Source organism: Pseudopipra pipra, chromosome 1 (assembly GCF_036250125.1).
Source record: "Pseudopipra pipra isolate bDixPip1 chromosome 1, bDixPip1.hap1, whole genome shotgun sequence".
In the NCBI taxonomy this organism is placed as follows: domain Eukaryota; kingdom Metazoa; phylum Chordata; class Aves; order Passeriformes; family Pipridae; genus Pseudopipra; species Pseudopipra pipra.
Window position 1 is genome coordinate 128,024,445 of NC_087549.1, and position 21,802 is coordinate 128,046,246.

Here is a 21,802-nt window from a genome sequence, read left to right on the forward strand (position 1 = left end):
TATTCATCCTGCATAAATTTAGAGATTGGTCCTACCCTCAAGCATTGCCATGCATTTGGCTTTATGCATGCTGTATGCACAGCTTTATCTATTGCAAAAGATTAAAAGAAAAAACCTTTTTTTTTCCTAGTTGAATTTGCAGAGGAAGAAATTCCAATGGTTTCTTCCATGACTTTTGTCATAACTTAAAAGACAAATTTTGAAACTGAGATTATAGATGCTCATACAGGTCATTGGCATACAAAATCAAGTTTTCCTGATTTTTAAAAACTGTAAAAGTTTTTCGCTCTAATAGAAATTTAGGATACCTCAGAAACAATTTTTTTATCTCTCAACTAATCTAATTTTATCACACCTTTTAAAGCTTATCTTTGATTGAAGAGAGTGTTTTCAATTGCACAACTTGGTCATTTGTACACACATACTATGGTCTAATTTGTTCTGGGCATATGCCTCAACCTTTGTTCTCCATGTGTCTATAGCCTTAATTATCCCATAAATTACTTTGAAGTCTCCAGGTGTAACCTTCCTATCCAAAGTGATATTTAGTTTTTATTTATTGCTGTAGGAGCAAAAATGAGGCTACAGAACGTGAGTAGACACAAATTGCTGACCACACATCTCCAAAAGAGGCTGAGAAGCAATTATATTCTGTAGGTTGTCCTTTGAATCAAAACTACCTTTTTCTATGGTTTTATTTAATCTAATATCAGTCTTTGAGGTCAGAAATAGGCTTAATGTTGGCTTAATAGCAGTAGGGATCATTCATTCTCTGTGATCTTTTGTTTTGTTTGGGATTGCTTTCTCTTTCTACTGCGTGATTTAAGTGCTTGTATACCTTAAGCTTCAGTTCCCCACTATATCTGACACTTAGGACACTGTCCTTTGAATGTTTTCACTGGATTGAGAGCAAGTTCTTGCAGACTTTACGTGTTATTCCTATGTTACTTCTTGTATCCAGTCTACTCTGTTGAGTTTTAACAGCATTTTAATGCAATTCATGTGATTTTCTTTGAGCGTTCCAAGCAATTATCTGGACAAAACTGTATGGGTTGATAGTGAGGACTTATTTGTGCTTCTTGAATGGTTAACTTTGCATATAATGCATACTTAGATGTTACTGAACATACCCAAGGCATGGAGTTGTTTCATGCAGAGTGAGTTGGGTGATATCATGAAATTAATATTAACTGTCTATTTTTATCTTCTGTTGTGTTACCTACCCATTTGCCTTTTATTCTGTGAGAAGATTCCCTCAAATTAGGGTAACTAAATCAGAGGTGAAATCCATCAGAATGTGCAGAGAGATTTACATGAAAGTAAGCTTTGTTTTCCATTATTTGTGAAGATAAAATCTGTAGCATTAGGCACCAAAGCCAGAAAAAACTATTTTGTGTAAAAAAAAACATTCCCAGGTTTTGATTAAGAACCATTCTATGCAATTTCTTTAAAGAGACATTTAAAGGAAATGTGGCCAACCTTCTCAACTAATGTATTGCATATACTGAGCTTTTTAAATGGCACATGTATCTTTGAGTTAGCATTTTTATAGCATGCACTATTAGAAACTTTAATTATGAATGTCTGTCTATATATAGTAATTTCCTCTGAAAGATATGATGAACATCTGTTTCTTCTGGTAAAACAAAGTTTGGAAATATTTTGAAAATATTTTAAAGGTGTCAGGAGTAAAAAAAATATTAAAATATATTAAAATATATGTTCAAAAATTATAGGGGACTTTGGGTCATCAAATTCATTCTTCCCAAATTTCTTGGGAAAGGGGTGTATGTAGAGATGCAATATGAAATTAGATTAGTTCAGTTGCTGGTAATGGGTATACATGCACTTGGGACAGGGAAAGGAATTATAATCTGCTCTGGAAGCTACTCTATTACCTTCAAAGGGAGTGAAGCACTTCTGTAATTGTTTACTTAACTGAAGAATTTTAACTGGTCTTGTTTAGAGAGATTTGTGATACTGAGTTTAAATGTGATTCTTCCCTTCTTTACTTGGTCTATACTGCAACAGATCCTCTCCTGCTGCCTGCAACATGAAGGAAAACTTCATAACGGCCGTATGCAATTAGCTGTCACTGTTTCTCTAACTCGTTCAAAGAAAACCAAGTGTTAAAAGAATAAACAGCAGCTAATTGGCTTTTGCGACACTTTTTTGCTAATTGTAACTGTCTCTGCCCTCTCACAAAATAATGTCAGCATGTATAACAGTAAAGAGGTTGTTTGCTCGTGACTTACAATATCAGTTACTTGGTATTTATGTAGTACAGCAAGTGGTGCATGATTTTAATAAGCAAGTAAGGAAATAAATGGACACTCACTCTACCTCTTGTTTGTCTCCCTAGTAATATTTATGTTCTGGTTACAAGACTTAAGAACTTGTTTTATATTTCATTTTAAATTGATTAATTTTATAAGTAAATATTTGAAGTGAGACATGCATTAACTCTATGGCTTTAATTCTGTCAGGGATCATAAATATGCAATGGAGTTAGTAATTAACATGGCACAATTCTGTTTGGGTCCTCTTCACGGCCACATATGGAAATAATTAGTAACAAAAAAGATAAAAGGGCCATTCTAATTATATAAACTGTAGCAACAAGAGCTTTTATTAAAACATAATATGAGCATGGTGTCAAAGGTATGCAAATGCTGAATCTGTGCCACTGACCAAATAGCTCTTCATTTGAGTCCTGTGGAAGAATCTAGATCTAAATTTTTTGAAACATTTTGCATCATGATTGACAGAGGAACTTCAGCATCATGGCATTCAAGATTACAGGGTACTGGAAAGTGAGAAACTTCAGGAGGTCTTTTTGCATATATAGCAATTACAGTTTAAGGATCTGTGAAAGTAAAATTTGCTGTTTAAAATTGTGGTAGTGCCTATATTGAATTCTTTGTGAATGATCTAGTAACAGAGTCTCCCTTTCTGGAGACATTCAAAACCCGGATACGTTTTGTGTACCCACTTATATATGTTACCTGCGACCCTGTCTTGGCAGGGGGATTGGACTGGATGATTTTCAGAGGTTCCTTCCAACACTAGCAATTCTGTGATTTTGTGAATTTGAACCCTCTATGTTGTGGTAGAGGCTTCCTTCTTCCAGAGAAGAAAGCAGTCTCTGCAGGAAGATGTGTAGGAATTGCAGCCAGTTAGAGCCAGGGATACCTTTAGGTTTGGTGAAAGTCAGGGAATACACCCAAGTTGAAGGTAACTTCAGTGAAGAAAGAGTATCTATCTATCTATCTATATGTCACCTTCTGAAAATGAATATTACCCTTTCTCATGTAATACTTCTCCCAGATAAGTTTTGAAGCACATGCAAAAGAAGCACATGGACTCTTACACATCATGAGTTGATCTCTTCCTTTCTCACCAAAGCTACTTTGTGGTGGCAATTTTGTGCATGTTCCCTGGCAGGAAGTGTCTATAATTAAACTCAGCCCCAGTTACAGTGCAAGTTAAGAGGTTGGTTTTGTCTGCTCTCAAAGGTGTCACATTGGATAGGAACTTGGAAGGTGAGGATATTTCATCTGTTCTACAGGAGAGTTTGCGAATACTGGCCATCTTAGAAACCATGAGGAATTTATCTTTTCTCTGGTCATTAAAATGTGTCTTTGTGGGATAAATGAATCTACATGTTTTGTCAAAGGTACAGAAACTGATATATTGATTTTGACAGTACTTTAGTACTGTGCCAGATGGGGCTATATGTAGGTGAAAAATTCCACTATTAAAGAATAATTTTCTAAAAATCTTTCAGTGTATGAATAAATGTTGACTATCACATGTTAGGATTTCCCTCCCCCCTCAAATCCATATGTAGACCAACAGCCCACAAATTCATCGACCTCCTTTTGAACATGCTGGCACTGTCTCCACAACCAGGATCTTCTATTAGCAAGCTGTAGAATTGCTCTGTTACTTTTGCATGAGTATGCTTTCATTTATTGTGTTTTTAAATCTCCTATTAGTCTCAAGTATCCCTAGTTCTACTATTACAAAACTTTGTAAATAGCAGTTCAAAATTATGTTGAATATATGAGTAGGGCAAAATTTTTTATAGCAACAAAATAGTAAATATTCATTATTCTGTATTGTTTTGTATTCTTTTAAAAAGAAAAAATGAGTCTTCATTTTATTGTTTATAGGACTGGTACTGAACAGAGCATTTCATTGTGCCATCTGCAGTGCCAGTAAATCCTGCCTGTTTTAAGTGCTTCAGAAGCCAGATTTTTATTCCAAAACAGATATGATAAAAAATTTTAAAAATACTTATGTTGTAATTATAATTAAGGAGATAAAGTTATGTTCACTTTAACTGTAAGTTAGCTTCTCTATTTCTCATTTTTCTATTGTTAATCAAGCTTCTAAGTAGAAATGTTAGTTTCTACTTAGAATATAACATTTGAAATGCAGAGGGATTTAGAGGGAAAAAATCTTGGTGACAACCTGTGTAATATGTGAATGAAACAATCAAATGGAGAATGGAAATTAAATGATGGCCTTCATAAGAAATAGGAAATTAAGGCTATGTGTTCACTGCGTCAGGGAAGACTCCACTTTAAGGTAGAGATCATTCCCTGTTTAGTTCATGAGACATCACTGTGGCAATATACTAGCTGTTAGCAAAGTAAATGATTAGTAACTAAGCACTCAACATATTTGCTGTTGTGTTTTTTAACAAATTGTAATCTGGAAATTAAAAGAAGATGGCACTGAGCATTTTGTTCTCTTCAAAAACATCTTTAGTCATCTCTGTTATTGATCCTCCCTTACTTTATGTTCCAACAAAAAAATTGAGTATATCTAAAAATAAAAGATAAAGCAATGAAAAATTGGTTTCTTTCCTCTGTTGTACTTCTATACATGTATGAAGATTTATATTTTAATTTTGATCACAGATAGGGCAGTATTTTGATCACAGATATGGCAATACTGGTAATTTTTAACTGTAGTAAATCTAATGTATATCGTTTGAGTCACTTTGACCAAAAACCTTTTTCCCTGACTTTTTGGGCTCAATGGACATCACTTTTCCTTAGGAGTTCATGACTGTCTGTGGATGTGTGTGCTGAAAATTGTAATGCTCTCTTATTACAGCTTCTGCAAACAGGACAAGCTGCCCATTACGTTTCAGTCCTGTGTGATCACAAAGGAGTGCCAGGTGTCAGAGTGGTCAGAATGGACCCCCTGCTCCAAAACCTGCTTTGACATGACAACCCCTAAAGGGAATCGTACAAGATCACGGACCATTAAGCAGCTCCCTGTTGGCAGTGAAAGCGAATGCCCACAATTAGAAGAAGCAGAGCAGTGTATTTCCCAAGGAGATGGCGTAGCACCGTGCATTACGTAAGCTGGTTCATTTCAGTTCTCCCTATATTAAAATGAACAATTTCAATTAAGTGTACAAGGCTGGTGATGGAGTAGCAACCAAACCATAATTAAAGAAATAATAGCTATGACTTTACCTTTTTTTTCATTGTTTGTGTATTCAGTGTTCTTGTAAGCCCAAAGCCTGCAAATCGCCCCTATTATAGTGTAATCAGTTCGTCCTCTAAATATAAACTATAACAAGTACATTTTTTTCATTTGTTTCAGTTTTTAAAAGATGATATTTGTGCATATGCAGGCTCAGACGATGAAAATAAGTTAATTTTACTGATTTATCAGTGATATTTTCCCTATATAACATTTCTAGCAGACTCATTGTTTTCTGAAATCCTTATCTGTCTGGAGACAAAATGTTGAACACAGAAAAGAGATGATAGACATCTGTTTAGCAAACAGACTGTTTTAGTCAGACTTGTATTCAGCACAAGAAAGGCATTACTGACCCCCAAATGGAAAGTGTGAGAGGATAAAAGTGACAGTAAATAAAGTTTAGGAGAAATGACAGCTAGCACTTTACGATTCAAGAGATTTCTGTAATCCTTATCAACTAATCAAGATTAATATTCAAGTCCTAACTGTGCTTTTTCTTTATCAAATTGAGAAAAGGGTCTGAAGAAATGTCATTTGATGTTAAGCATCTTTGACTGTGGTATATATTTTTCATTTAAGTGTCGAAATGTCATCTTTCCCTATCTCCAGCTACATTAGGAAACACTTTGCTTTGATTTAGCCCTAAAGTACTTGGTGGGTAGAGAATTCTGTGGCATTTCTTGTGGTTCATAATCCCTGTTGGCGTTTTAACTATAAGTCAAAGATCTTCTTTCCTGTGCATTCACTGATTAGAAAGCTCACAGCTTCTCGCCATTCATCAGTACCCAGCAGGGATGCTTCAGTACCGCAGAACGATCTTCCTCTTGACTGAGAAAAAGGAACTTACTGAAAGGTTTTTCTGTAGTAATAATAAAAAAATACCATTATACTTTCACCTTGATATCTGAGAGAAACTGTCATGTCTCCTATCAAATATGAACAACAGGCTTTTGGGTAATTTTGGGGGGTTGAGTTGTTGTGGGGTTTTCCCCTCCTTTTCTGGCTCTTACATTTCTCAGCATTCACATTTCTTTGATATTTTGGCTTTAGCTTATATAAATTTTCTAGCTTTAAAAATTGCTGAGAGTCACAATCTTGAAAGTGAACTTAACATGGACTATATGTCTCTATATTAAGTTTTTCTTCCCTCAAATAAAACATTTATATGTGTGATATGTTTCAGGAATTGAACAGAAAAGATATTCCTAAAGAGTAATAATTTAAAAAATTAAATAATAGGAAAAATGTTCCAACCATATAAAATATGAGAGTTCATGCACCTCTGTGTGCAAGAAATTGTGGTGCTCTGGCCTTTTTGGAAATTAATAAAGCTACTCAGGTGTTTCAGCTTGTGTAAATGAATGCTGTGTAAAATGACTTCATGATTTCAAAAGACCCAATTAACCAAATTTGATACAGGTATGGTTGGCGGACCACAGAGTGGACAGAATGCCGTGTCGATCCTCTCCTTAGCCAACAGGACAAGAGGCGAGGAAACCAGACGGCGCTGTGCGGAGGTGGCATTCAAACCAGAGAAATGTACTGTGTGCAAGCTAATGAAAATCTCCTGTCCTACCTAAATACCCTCAAGGATAAAGAAGGTAAATTTGATTCAATTGCATTTGAATTAGTGTGAAATCAGAGCATGTCAGCATTCCAGAGCTCCTTGACAGCCGTTGTCTTCTTCCATGAGTGCCTTCTTACTTTGTGAGTTACTGCTATTTTCGAATTCAGATGAAAATGCTTAATTGATGTAGCAGAGATTTCATTCTCTGTGCTGCAAATTTAGGTTCCTAGCTACAAATTACTCTATCTTAATACCTGCTGAAAACTACTGTCTTATATAAAGGATGTCTCTCAGTAAGAAAGAGCATGAGAAGGTGTGTCAGAAATTCTAGATTTGGTTCCTTCATCTGCTGTAAATTTCTTTTGTATCCTTCAGCTGGGTGATGAACTTGTGCTCTTTGGTGTGTGGATGGAATATGTCAATTCTGGCATGTAAGCTCAGTATAGAAAAATGTAAAAATATGATTATATTTCATTCTCAAGAAATTGATTTTTTTTCTTCTTTTCTTGATTTGTCCAAGTTCTTACGTAGCTTTCAGAACTTCAAGCCAATATAATTTCATCGGTTTATTTCCCTAACTGAAAGAGAGAAGAGATTATTCCTTGTCACTGTTACAGCTTGTGCAGCTTCTTAAGAAAAAAGTGAATAGCTTAGGAGACAAAATCTTTAATTCCTCTGGTAATATACATACTTTAGAACAACACTTGAGTAGTTTATGTTACATCTACTACTGCATGCTAATGCAGCACTATAGATTTAGAAATCAGTGAATTAAACTAAATGCATTTACCTTTTTAATTGTTTTATCCTCTTCTGCACCTGTTTCATACAAACACACATTATTAATAATAAAAAAATAAATAAATGCAGCCACATACTTCAGGAAAAGCAACATCATTGTACAAGTCCTGTGTAATACACCATTTACACCTGGGTTGGCCAAACTGCAGGCTGGTGAGGTTTCTGCTGTGGTTTAAAGGTACTCTCAAACTTGCCATAGAGGTAGAGTTTGTGGGGAATATTAATGCCAACAACCATTTCAGCATGATTGCTGGGATCAGTAGCAGTGAGCTACTGAGCATTATGAGCTCCATGGGCCCTGCATCTGTATTTATAAAAGAAGAAGCTTTCAAACCTCTTCGTTTAATGAAAATCAGCTTCTGCCCAAGGGCTTTTAGTAAATCGCCTCTGTGGAACAAAGTTTAGATGCCCCTGCAATAGTGTGAATGAGGAAAACCTCCCAGCTAAGGAGAAGTAACAATAAAACCAGTGGCAGCTTACTGTTCAGAATGATGATTAGGATTTTGGTAGGCTGTGAAGTCTTGCCGGCTTAGGCGGGTGTGAAATCTACCCTTATCAGACTGTGACAGGAATACGCAGAGCCCATCAGGAGGTAATCTCTGCAGGCCCTGGAAAGCTGATTAAAATGTAACTAGTCTTTGGATGCATAAACATGAGAACAGTTTTTCAAGAGCTCAGACTGAGGGTGAAGTGGGTCTTAGTTTAAAAAGGAGCTCTGGGCTGTTTCCATATTAGGGGACAGATTTTCGGAAGAGCTGCTGCTTCACTCATCCTCCCTCCCTTTCCCCTCATAGAAACATACTCATAGAAAACTAAAAGTAATTTGAGGATGGAAAAAAGCCAGGTAACACAGCCACCAGATTTAGCTGTGGGGAAACGCCTTCATTTCAGTGTAGTTTGCGGTTGATGATAGGGAATGCTGTCTGCGTAAGGCTGCTTTAAAGACCTCCGTTCTCATATACTCATGGTGGCGTTTCCCTGTTATTTCAGAAAGTCAGTCACAGAGCAAGTCGAAGGCTAGTGCTGCACCTCTGCTATCAATCACTTTTGAAATAACAGGTAGGTAAATTAAGGCCTCTGACCCGGCCTTTTGATTAAAAGCATGCAAAGGAGGCAACGTCCCTTTTGGGAGACCTTGTTGGCTATATGTGTATAATTAACATGTTTATGGAGCTCTGGAATATTTAAATGGATTCATGCGTTCTCAGGAAATTTCAGGTCAGTTTGAAAATGATAGGCCCAAATTCAAACTAATGACAATGAGCCTGCTGGGATGCTGGGACAGTTTCCTGCTCCACTCCTTTCAATTCTGAACTCTGGGAATCATTTTGCAGCTTTCATCGTGTCAGCTGTTTCCAATCCCTTCTGTAGATTCAAAACACTGAGTTAGGGCTCCAGTAAGAATTTTAACTTTTAATACTTAGCTGAACCAGAATCCCTCATGGCATTAAGGTCAGAAGGAAGAAGAAGGAGTATTGTATGCAGTAATTAAGCAGGTGGCAATCAAGTTTCATGGAGGCCACTGTCATTCTGCCATTTACTTGACACTGACTTAAATAGTTTCATCTCTGTTCACCTCAATTGTTGTAGTCATGAAGTTTCTCTCACTGTAAGATGGGGTGGATTTTGTCATCTTTTTTGGAGTACCTTTAAAACCCTTGATGTAGAATAAGAATGGGAGGAAAGTTCCTTTACGGGCATAAATTTATTCTACATCTGCAAACACACAGTCATTGCTCTAATAAAAACGGGAGAACTGCATACATGCATGGAATTGTCCTGTTTCTTGGACCATCAGGTTCTGAATTATCTAATGAATTTTTATGATAGATTTCAATGTTATAGAAAATGAGAAGAATGTGAATTCTTTAATTTTTGGTCAATTAATGTGTTTTGGGCTTGGGTTTTTCTTGGGTTTTTTGAGTGTGGAGAAATTTCCTATGAAACCAGCGTGACAAATGACCAGAAAGAGAAATATGAAGTTGTGCCTGCTTACACTGATGCAGTCACATACAAATACACTCTCTTTGCCAGCCTGGTCATTACTGGGCACTAGTCTCTTGAGGGTTTCTAGAGAAGGATGGGGAGTTTGCGATCTTGATAAATGTAACAAATGCATAAGAACAGAACTGTTCCTTTTCTTTTCAACCCTTTATAAAATGCAGTAATTCGAGGAGGTCTTTTATAAGGGTATAAAATATATTCAGCTAAAGTTTCCTAATATAGCAGATAATTTGAGGACACGAAAATTGAACCTTATTTTGGTTTTTAAGTCACTACTCTCAAACTTGAAATTTATTGAAAACTGAATCTAATTTTTTAGTTAGACAGAAGGAGAAAGAGGTTATCAAAATGCATTCACTTTTCTCTCCATTCTCGGCCCAAAATTTGGTCAAATTTCACATAGATCTTGTAGTATTACACACGGTCTAATCAGCTTTCAGCATCACTTCCAAGTTAAAAAAGGAACAATCCTTATTGCTGCTGCAAGCGAGTATGAAAGGACAGAGATGAGACAAGGTTTTAAACTGTAAATTTCTGCATCCAGAATCATTGTCTCTCAGAGTGTCTTTGATAAACAGTAAGCAGCAAATCTGAGCTCATTTATACTTTTTTCATACTGAAAGAAATCCATTTAAATTGATAGGAGCAAGATGGTCATGAGATACCAATGCAAGCCTGTTTTCTTATTTTACTGTCATCTCAAAGACAGAATTCTGAGTAATCCTGATTGAATGGATCCTTAATGCTCCATGATGAAAACACTTTTTTTAAATAACCTGAAAGATAGCTTATCTATCCTACTGTTGAATTCTTTTGTTTTAAAAGCAATATATCACAGATCTGTTAGCAGACATTTGTACATCACTTATGGTATAAAAGCAACATTTCAAAAACATTTTGGCATATTTAGAGATTTATTGATACCTGTGATATGAAAAACCTACTATTTAAAGCTTCCTAAGGAAAAATCTTTGTTATTTTTCTAAGTAACATCCCATGAACTAGTGTGATGGTAAGTCCTTTATCCAGATGCAGGCTGGAGATGAAGCATGGCATTCCTCAAAATACGTTCTCTGTTCCCTGAAGCAAGGCTGCGTCTCAGGGGTGTAATTGACCCTTAATTTCAATTGTCTCAGTTGGGTAATTCCCTGATTAAATCAAGGTTTAAAAAGTACAGATAGGAATTACTTACTGGTTTTCTTTTTTTATTAGAAAATATTCAATACAAACTCAATTACAGGCAAATTATTTTTATTTATATCCATTTTCTATACAAAATATGCATGTTATGTTGATTATCATTCATGTTAGATGTGAATGTCAAACTTACTGTAAAATTCAATGTTCTGTCATAAAATCTAATTCCAACATAGCATTAGGCAAATGTTGGAATATTTGGTTTTGTATTATTTTGTGTTGAGAGATTGGTGAGTTGGAGGCAGTAATGTTGAAGGACTATGTGACATCTTCACGCCTTCATTATGTGGAGCAACACAGTGTAAAACTGCACCAAAGGAGGCAATGTGGGAAATCAGAATAGGGGGAGGATTTTTCATTCCCTTTTCCCCTTAAAAAAGTGAGAATTGAATGTTTTTTCTGTGACTGGAAAGATCACCTACTTAGAAAGTCTGAAGCGAAAGACACACACACAATGTCTACAAGTGAGACCACACTTTAACAACTTGGTGTTTACTTTCACATTATATCAGTTGTTATTGATCTCATCTTTCAGAAGGATATTTTGTCATATTCTGAACTTTTTTCATCAGAGAGCTCTTTCCATCAAAAGAAATTATTTGTAGTGGTGGCGGCAAAAAATTAATGAGGTAACCTTCCTGTGGAAAAAAGTGCTGAGAGAGTAGAATGAGAGTGTTTTAAGTTAAGGAATAGCATGTTTTTTCAATCAACCAGTGTGATTTAATGTGGCAGACTTCACTTTGCCTGCTAGCAGATATTCTCTGCTTAGTGTAATATTTTTTCAAGTCCTGAATTATGAAAGATAATTAAAGTCTTGCTTGCAATAAAATGGTACATTTTGAGTTAGAGTTCTGCACCTTAATCTGGCACCTTTTAGAGTTGTCCTATTATTTGTATGACCTGAGAAGTCAAAGATTAAAGTATGTAAGGAGGAGGGTGATTTTGTCCTGGCTTATTGATCTTTAAAGAGCAGAAGAATCTGCTTTCAGATGTGTCTTTATAGATTAATAATACTTTAATGAAAAAATAAATTATGCCGTTTTAATTATCTTGAATATATTATGTATATATATTTATAGTATATGCAAACCACATATATTTGAAACAAAGCCTGTCTTGAACTAAAGCTTCTACTGCACAAATCTTATTGCTGAGTATGCATTTTATGGTCTTTAGAGTAAAAAAAAAAACCAACAATTTTTTTTGTAATTTTAGCTTGTTTCAAATTATAGCTTAAAAATAATCTTTTAAATATTAATTAACCAGGCCTTTGAAGTTATAGTATCATATACTATATGTATACACACAAGTGCAAAGGGATTTATACAGCTTTTTTTTCAGTTTCTTAAGAAAAGAAGTAGTAAAATACAGGACATCAATTAACACAGAGTGCACAGTGAACAATCATTGTAGTAGCATAATTTATCCCTTAAGTGAAAGGACTAGTCCAAGAGGGTGCTGCAATATCTACAGTCTCCCTGACTCCACACAATTGGATTTGACTCTGTTCATGCAGAGAGTAAACTGACTGCTGTTTCATTTTTTCAAAATGGGCATTTTCCCGTCACTTCTTCAGTTTAAAATGATGAGATAGCAGCCTTTCTGATTGAAGGATGGTTCTGTCCACGTAAAGCTGACATGTGAGAAATGTTTTTACTTTGTTTTGACAGCTTCGAGGCCGGTGGACCGTAAACTGTGTACAGCGCCTCTTCCCAGCACCTCCCAGCTGTGCCATATTCCCTGTCCTACAGAATGTGAGACCTCAGCATGGTCAGCCTGGGGACCATGCACCTATGAAAGCTGTGACGACCCTCAGGCCAAGAAGGGTATGTAAAAGTTTAGCAGATCCTTTTGATGGTGATTAATATTCCTAAGTCACTAGGAACCTCTGGCTATGCAAGCATGCTAAGTTTTGTGCCAAGAAGTGTATATTCAGTGCCTCTGAGCATCAAAATTGAATTAGGACTATATTTAACATTACTGTTACACCAAAGCTGGCAAAAATGTAGCCTGTTTACTAAACTCTCAAGATCAGTTTGGGTTTTTACAGGGCGATTCCCGTTTCAAGCCTTTCTCTCAGACTGAAAGGGGTATAGTTTGTCTGTGTGTTCAAATCACAATTCTGGCACTGTCTTGAAAAGAGGACAGAGGCAGCCTTTGAGTTATGTAGTGTCCAAGTGACTCAAAGATTTACAGTTCAGTAATAGCTTAAGGATTCACCATTAGACCATAAAGCATGATCTGGCAAGGAAATGGGACCATTCATTGTTGGTACGTGACACTGTTTTACTGATGACATATGTGCTGGTTTCAATTTCAGCATGTTTTACAGCTTATTCCCATGCAGAACAGATTGTAGTAACCTGACATCAAAATAGGAAAGCAAGAATACAATGACAGGGACCTCATGTTAGAAGTCTGTGGGTTCCTGGCTATAAATGAGAAAAACTGGCCTAGTCATTGCTGCAATGTGATTATCTGACAAAAGCTGGGAATACAGACTTGGTTCCTTGATTAAAAACAACAGTAAGAAAGGGCAGCTACATATGTCCACTTGAAGGAGCAACTGTGATTAGTATGTTAGTTTAGTTCTGGCATACTGCTAGCTACACTTCTGTGTGGGCAGCAATAATGCAAGTTTTGCAAAGCTGTTTTGCAGAACTCTGACCCAACCTTGATCAATTCAAGAAGGAAAAAGCAATTCACTGTGTAAGCCTATTGGATTAAGTCTTCTCTGAGTATAGCTGTCAAGTGGTCTGTTTTTTCTGTTTCTGTTCCATCACTGAAAGATTTGCTACATTTTGGAGGGTAAAGTTTGGGTTTGTGAGACTGATTTGGACATCTGCCTAAAGGAAATATATTAGGATGTACATTATGCAGGCCTTTATTCCTGCACACATGAGCAGGGATCTTTTCTCAACTGCCAATGTTTTCCTTGTGTATGGAAATTCTTACATTTTATTTTATAATTGCATTGACAGTTCTTCTGAGAGAATGATGTAAAAGTTGTACAGACACTCCCACTTTTAGCAGCATGTCTTTCTACATATTTCCGGATCACTTGCCTCCTTTGTTGCTGTAGACATTGGAGTTCTTTATTTTTGAAATTATATCAGCCTTTTGTGTCAGACTTGCTAAACCATTTGCTCATAATTTGGCTGATCTCTTCAGTTTAGAAAAAAAACTTCACACAAACAACAATGGAAGATACATGGAAATGTATTTTTAATGTAATATTTATTATAATTAAATTTAGAGGCATGTCCTCAAACAAAGAATCAGTTCTTGTGTTTGACATCTCTCCTGTTTAGTTTGTGTTCTGATAGAAATGAAAGAGTTATATGTAGCATTTTATAAACAATATCTGTATAATACTAACCTGCCTAAATATTGATATAAAAGAGACTGTGAAAAGAAACAAACCATTGCCAAAGTTAAAAATATTCCAATCAGATAGAAACTATAGAAAGTTATTACATGAGAAACTATTTTTTGAATCCATTCAATTTGGTTAGGCTGTTCTGACTATATGTAGTCTGGCTTTTTCAACATGCTATCCTGAAAGTAGGAGAGGGGTTTGCTCTTGGTCACTAACATTGACCTGGCAGATGACACACTGTATAAAGGCCCATCAGTTTCTCCATCTCAAAATGAATTTGGGTAGTCTTAAGGAAATTTGTAAATGCTTTCAAGGGAATATTGTGATGTTTATTACTGAAAATTTGTCCATAGGACTTCTTGTTTTTATTTCCATGCCTTTGTTTTTCTCACAATGAAGTCTTTTTATTCTTCTATTTTATTTTGGGGGGTTGGAGCAGGAATGTAGTGTTTATAAGCTGATTTCATTTGGTAATCCGTCCCTATTGGAAGATACCTGAGAAGAAAACAAACAACATATTTGAGAAATGGCAGCCCAGCGATCTAGTCTAGATTTATTAAATGAGATGGATCTGTACACATAGATAAAAAAATGCTTCACTTTGCCTTTTAGAATTGAATTGTTATTTTCATGGACTTTTCAGGCTTTAAACTAAGGAAACGTCGCATCACCAATGAGCCTACAGGAGGAACAGGAAACTGCCCTCACTTGCTAGAAGCCATCCCATGTGAAGAGCCCTCATGCTATGACTGGAGAATCACAGGGCTGGAGGAATGCATTCCCGACAATGAAAAGCCATGTGGCCCTGGTACACAGGTTCCTGTTGTTGTCTGTGTCAACAGTGATGGTAAGATGCTTTTTCCTGCAGTCCACACCAACTAGAGTGAAGATGCTAATATGTAGTCCAAAAGGGTAGCAGCTTTCGTTCTCAGCTTTCTTGATCCTTAAAACCAAGAGGTCTAGAATAGAAATAAATGTCCTTTAGTATTGGTTAGGAAGGGAAAGACCTCTAGGATCAAGCTCCTTCATCTACACGCTGTAGGTTTTCAAAGCTAAATGAAGAGACTTTGAGAAAATTAATAGAAAACGGCTCTTGTTCATCAGTAGATCAAACTCATGCCTGCAGTGGCGTGACTGAATTCCCTGATGTAATCCCACTAACAAAGCTGATCCTCTCTGTCCAGAAACAAATAAAGTGTGAGTAAAGTGAGATGCATTGCAGTAAGTATAGCTGGAAGAAAAATAATAATGTGTTTATTAAAAAGAATGGTTTGATGTGTGTTATGGAGTTGGGTTGACAGTCTGAGCTGTCTTGCTTCTACAAAAGGTCAAAAAATACCTCCATTATTCAATTATCTTCTGTGAGAGAAAACAGATTTTGCATGACATAGTCATAAAAGCCAATTTTGAAAGCTGCTTACAGAATACTTTAATCTACAGAAGATTTATGAATTACTGTTGCAAGAATATTCCTTATTCATTAGTGATATTATAGTCTAGAGCAGCATATAAATTAAAATAATTTTACTGACTACAGTGTAGTATGGTAGTAGGCTTCTAACTCCCTACAGAAGATTAAGTAAGAGGATACATCTGGTGAGTGTTAACAGCTGCACAAAATATTTTGAAATTAAATTGATCAGAAGTAATAAAAACTGATTATAGAGATATTTAAATCTTGGGATTTCATGCTGAAGAATTTGGGTCATAACTGAGTTTTGGGGCTTAAATTGAAAAGCTTAGATTTAGAGTGTAAGCTTTATTTTTCTGCATACACCTCAGGGAACTGGTAACAATTTTTACAGTTCAGAAAGAGATTAGGCTAAAATTACAATACTGAATCTACTATATTTTTTGTCCTTATCTCAAAAAATTTCCCTTTGCGATGTAATAATTTCTTGGCAACAACACTGAAACTATTGGCAGTCTTGTTTGTATATGTTTTTGGATGAAAAATGGCCTTTTCCTTATAAATGAAAGTGTTTCCTGAATAACTGTGATTTTTTTCTCTTTTTTTTAATAGCAAAAAAAATTGATCTGTAAAAAAAAGAAAGTGTTGGGTATTTTTGTTTGTTTTACTTTACTAGATTTGGTTAGTTTGGTTTACCTTTTTTTCTTTTTTTGAGGAGGGGTATTTTCTGATGTGTTACCTAATTGCTTACTAAATTGTAATATAGCAATTTATAGTGACTGTAACTTATTGTATATTTGGAACATGCAATTGAGCCACTACACTTTGAGATATCTTTTAAGTATATGGCATTTTCTGTTGAAAACTCACAGGATTTGCTCTCTGTGCTGCATGGAGTTTGGTTTTGGCCAAATTTGACTTTGAAGACTCGTGATTTTTTTTTTTTTTACTCACATTAGTAATCTTTGTCTCTCCGTCTTTCTGAGTTATATGGCATTATACATTGCCTATGTCAGCAATCTTCCCCAGAAGAAGTCAGGCTTTGATCATATGCCTGTCAGTGTTTAAAATTTGAAGAGTTGTGGGCATAGTTTCAAAAAAGGAGAAAACAAATTGCAATTATGGCTTGTTTTGCAAAGATCCAATCACCCACAAAGATACATGTTGAATATCTTTCGAAAGAGTGCAAAAGCAATGAAGAGTAATGTAGTGGATTGCCCCAGCTTTTCTTTGAATCCCTTCTCTTAGTAAACAATATTCTGTGTACTTCACCAGTAATACCAAGTATCTTTTGCTTAGGTCTCTCCTGAGAAAGATTAGCATGATGCAGTAAAAGCAAACAAAGTGCAAAGTAAGGACCCACCAACCTCATCATTCTCTCCCTCCAAACTGTCTCTTCTCAAGCATCTCCTTTGTCTCCCACAGCACACCAACCCGCTAAAAAACCTGTAGGCAACGCTTAAATACTTCTCTAAATACCCACTGCCACCTCTTCCTAGGTAGTTCCCATCTAGTACTTTGGCATCCTACCCCTGCAGTCAACAGAATAACCATGGTATCCCTCACCAAAAACTTGTTGCAGGCGTCTAAATTCTGCTCTGCAAAATACAAGAGAGCAACACTTTGCATTCAGGCAGGTTTTGCTTCAAGCCCTACATCTGCAGAGTAGTTTGCAGTAAAATAAAGTTTGGAGAATGCTACTTTTCCATTGTCTGAACATCATGGTTTAAATTACTCATCCCAAGAAATTTGTGATATTCAGTGTTCTTTGAGCATTTCTTGGAGAAGACTGCATTGACTTGGTTAAAGACTGTGCCTCAATTAACAGGATACATAATCTATACAATAATCATGTGTTACTATAATTTTGATCTAAATAGCACACAGGGAATTTCATTTAGTTTTACATGTTAAAATGACTCTGAAGAGAAATAGTGTGGGGAAAGCATTAATTTTTGCCTAAGTTTGCTATATTACTCAAACTGAACCACTCTTTGCTTAACAATATTCTCTTCAGTCTCTCAAGAGCTTTTTTATTATTATTAATGAGCCTATCTTAAAGTGCCTGGATAGGAAAGGTTGGATTGAAGGGACCTAAGTGTATTAAAATAAAAGTTTATTTTCCCCTTGGCTTCTGCATTATAAAATGAAAAAGGCTGGTGGTATATATTTGAGAGTAAGCATTGTACTCTAAAGTACTGCTTTAACAACATAAACCTTACACTGCTTAGCATCTTCTCTTCCTGTGCACTGTTCCATCATTCTATATGTTTGAAGCATAATCAGTTGGGATAATGTGTCTTGACCTGGATGTTTTACTTCACAATTAGAATCAAGCAACAGTGTTTGTGAGATTGTTTCATATAATTGGAATGAGCTTCTCTCTTCAATTAGGTGTATAGATAAGAGTCATTACAGCCTTTGAGACAATAGCAAACAATAGATTATCCTCCTGTCTCATTGCTGGAGGCCTGTGATTGTCATTCTCTTTCCACAGCGGATGGCAGTAATCAGGATTTTCATTCAGGCTGAAAAAAATATGACAGTCAGTACCCCAGGTTGTCATTGCAGAGGCTATAATGAACTTTGATGTATTTTATTATATAAAAGGAACTTCAGTCTTTTACTGTGGAAAGAACCTTTTCAGAATAATTTTCCAGGAAATTTCATGAAGGAGCTCCTTTAGGTGAAAAGAACACGTTTCAGTTGTGGCAACTCCCAGACTGGACAGAAACTGATCAGAATTCCTCCACTGTATACATAATTTTAATAAGTAGAGATCTGTTGCTAGTGTTGCATTCTGCAGATTAACTTTGAATAATGACAGAACGATTTTTTAAAAATAAATTGTTATCCATCTTTTTTTATATATGCAAGGCACACACACAGGTATGTACATATTATCTATTATAAGCATTTTAATACAGTTCAGAAGAGTGGTTTTAGAACAGATGAATTTGCTCAGTTTCTCTATAGCTATGAAAATTTATGAAGAATACAGTTTCAAAAATATTTCTGTATTATTTGAAATCTATAGTAAGAAAGCTGGCCACTTCCACACTCTGTTAACAGACACATTAGTGCCAATCATATGTAAATAGGGCAAACTAATTTCTGACATAAAAATCCACTAAATTAATTACTGCTGAAAATGCCTACAAAATGCTCATTTCATTCATTTTTGGTTTTATCTTTGAACTGAAATCTGTAGCAAAGGTACTAGCAGTGGCTGTAGTGTCAGTAGTGTGATTCTGATCCTCACAGTCGACTGAAATGACTTGCTCATTTTGTAAGAAAATGTAAATAATAAATTGCTTTACAGCCTTTATGATATACTGGACTTTGTGACACTGTATGTGCTACTCTGGATAAAACAGATCTCACTTTTGAAGGGCAGTTTTCTTCCAGATCTTGGTCAAGCTCCCTAATTGTTGGGTTACAGCTAGCTTGACAGGGGATGGGCAGGAGTGGATGTGCTGCCATCTTCTGTATCCCAGCTGTGAGAGAAACTCACCGTAGAAGAGGGAGCCATGGCAACAGCAAGGCTCTCCGTGTATATGTAAATTCCTACAACTCTTTGAAGTAGCAAAATTGTTCTGGAAGTTGTCTAGGCAGAGGTGCGTGCTGATGTAGCTGAGTGGCACGAGCTCTTTTCTGGCACCTGCCTGGGTGTGGGTGACACAGATCTGGTCTTCCTGAGACTGAAGCGCTAATTCAAACCACCGCTGACATTAATATATTCTCACGTAAATGGGTGGGTTTTACCCATTTTGCAATTTTAGAGGATAAAACAGTGGTGTCAGTAGTTAATTAGATGATATAGAAGGTAGAGTAGTCTGTTTTGTTCAGATACATTTCAAAACAATTAGTTTAACTACTTTGTCTGCAGCTGAAGCACTCTACTGACCAAAATGGAACAGAGCACGTTTCCAGGGTATGTTTCATTTATTTTGTGTTTATTCTCATCTATTGAGACTGGCTGAAGACACCGTACTTCAGTCATATGAGTGTCCTATATGTTTTATTTGCCTTATTGTTGTTTTTTAGATTTAGACATATTTATTTCTGAAATATTTCTTCTCTTCCTGTTGTTGAATTTCACTTTGAAGTAAATCTTATAAAATTTCTTCATGTAGTTTAAATTTTCTTCTGTTATTCCCTGATCAATATCTCTATTTTCTGTATTAATTTTTTGCTTATGGCTTTATATCATCTTAAAATAGGCAGTTCATGAAACATGTAGAATAAATTTCAGGAAAACTGAAGATTGGCTGGTGCAACAACTTTTATTTGAAATATTTTGGCTGTTTTAGGAATTGGCTCTTTTGGTATACTTATGGCTCAAATCAAATATATGCTAAATGAATAGCTGCTGGTCTTCATTTATTCAATCGATCTGGGCATAAGTATTTTATAGGTGTGCCCAAATATAAAGATCCTACTTTTTCTGCCATTTTTATTGTGTGGCTATATGCATTAAATGAAGAAACCATCAGACTGGTTGGATTTTTTGACGAGTATTTAGGAATGAAAATACTACTTCGTGTCACTTTACGACTTAGTTCTTTAAAAAGAGCAAAGAGCCAGATTCAAATTCAGATTACATTGAATTATTCAGTTAATCCTATAACAAAACCCAGATCAAAATCTGGTCAATGCTCAGCAGTCAATTAGTAGAAAAATACAGTAGTTAATGACTACTTTCAGCTTTGCCTTATACTTACAGGAACTTGATTATATAGGCATTAGTCATCATTTCCCAATATTTATTACCTAGCTAATACCATAACAGAACTGCTTTAAACTGTTCTTTGCTGTCGAGAGCTTTTTGGATGACCATCTGAGGCATTTAAATCAAATGTCACATGTACAGTTTTTTCATCTCTGTAAACACGTAGGCTATGAAATTTAAAACCAAGTCTTTCCATCCTTTCCTTTAATTTTTCTGCTTACATAGAAAGATATTTAATGAGTTTATCAGATGTTTGGTGTATGTAAACATTTCTTACTGAGAATAAAATACAGTCAGTTTAAAGAACCTTAAAATTGATACTCTCCTTATGTTTCAGAGCACTAGATTTTTAAGGCTTTTAATTTTTTTACAAGATTTGCTTGAAAATGTACCAGAGAGTGCAATTACATGTTTTATATTATGCATACTCTTAGTAACTTGCTTTTGTTTTTGATGGCACAACCAGTACGATACTGCAATACCTGCTTGTGGGTAAATTAAGAGGGGGGATTTTGAAACATACTTTTTGATTTAAGTAGCATTCTGCAATGCAGGAACTCAGTTCTGATTAGACTCCAAGCTTCATCATGGTAACAACTCAGAGGGGAATAATTTTAGATACATTTTAAAACAATTGGCGTTTTTTAGGAAGGTCAGTTTAATGCTTTACAGTATTTCAATTTGTTACTTCAAATTATGCTGCTATGAAAACAGAAAGAGAAAGGGGTTTATGGAATTATGGATGGATTGTAAAACTGGATTTATAGACCCAGTATTGAACTTTGGTTTTGGATTTCTATGTCAAGGTGTTAACTCCCTAGAACAGACGCACAAAATACTTGAAATATTTTTACAAAACATATTTAGAAGAGATAATGTTACATCTAATACTGTTATATATTAAAAAAAATTGCCACATGTTATATTACACAGTACTAGTCATTAATCTTTGTGATAAAATGTTCTAAGACAGTATCGTCTCATTAGATTTGATGGGAGTCAGTTTTCCATCTAAGAGAAAAAGGTTGCACAGGCCTATTTATATTTTCCAACAACCTGCTTGCTAATGGTACATTTTCTAAATAAATGTTATCCAATTTCAAAACCGTGAAACTAGTGTGTTGATAAATGGTGACAATTAAAACACAGTCATGAGCTAGTCATGTTGAGCCAGCATAAATAACAATTTTACTCTCAGTACTT

General features: G+C 35.5%; 1 protein-coding gene across 1 annotated transcript in view; it reads left to right on the top strand.

The window, feature by feature from the left end:
* Positions 1-21,802, top strand: part of THSD7A (thrombospondin type 1 domain containing 7A) — a 234,630-nt gene that overhangs the window by 124,130 nt on the left and 88,698 nt on the right. The window contains exons 4-7 of the mRNA XM_064676429.1: positions 5,128-5,376; positions 6,928-7,109; positions 12,748-12,903; positions 15,100-15,303. Coding sequence (XP_064532499.1) covers positions 5,128-5,376; positions 6,928-7,109; positions 12,748-12,903; positions 15,100-15,303 — 791 coding nt within the window. The remainder of the gene's footprint in view (positions 1-5,127; positions 5,377-6,927; positions 7,110-12,747; positions 12,904-15,099; positions 15,304-21,802) is intronic.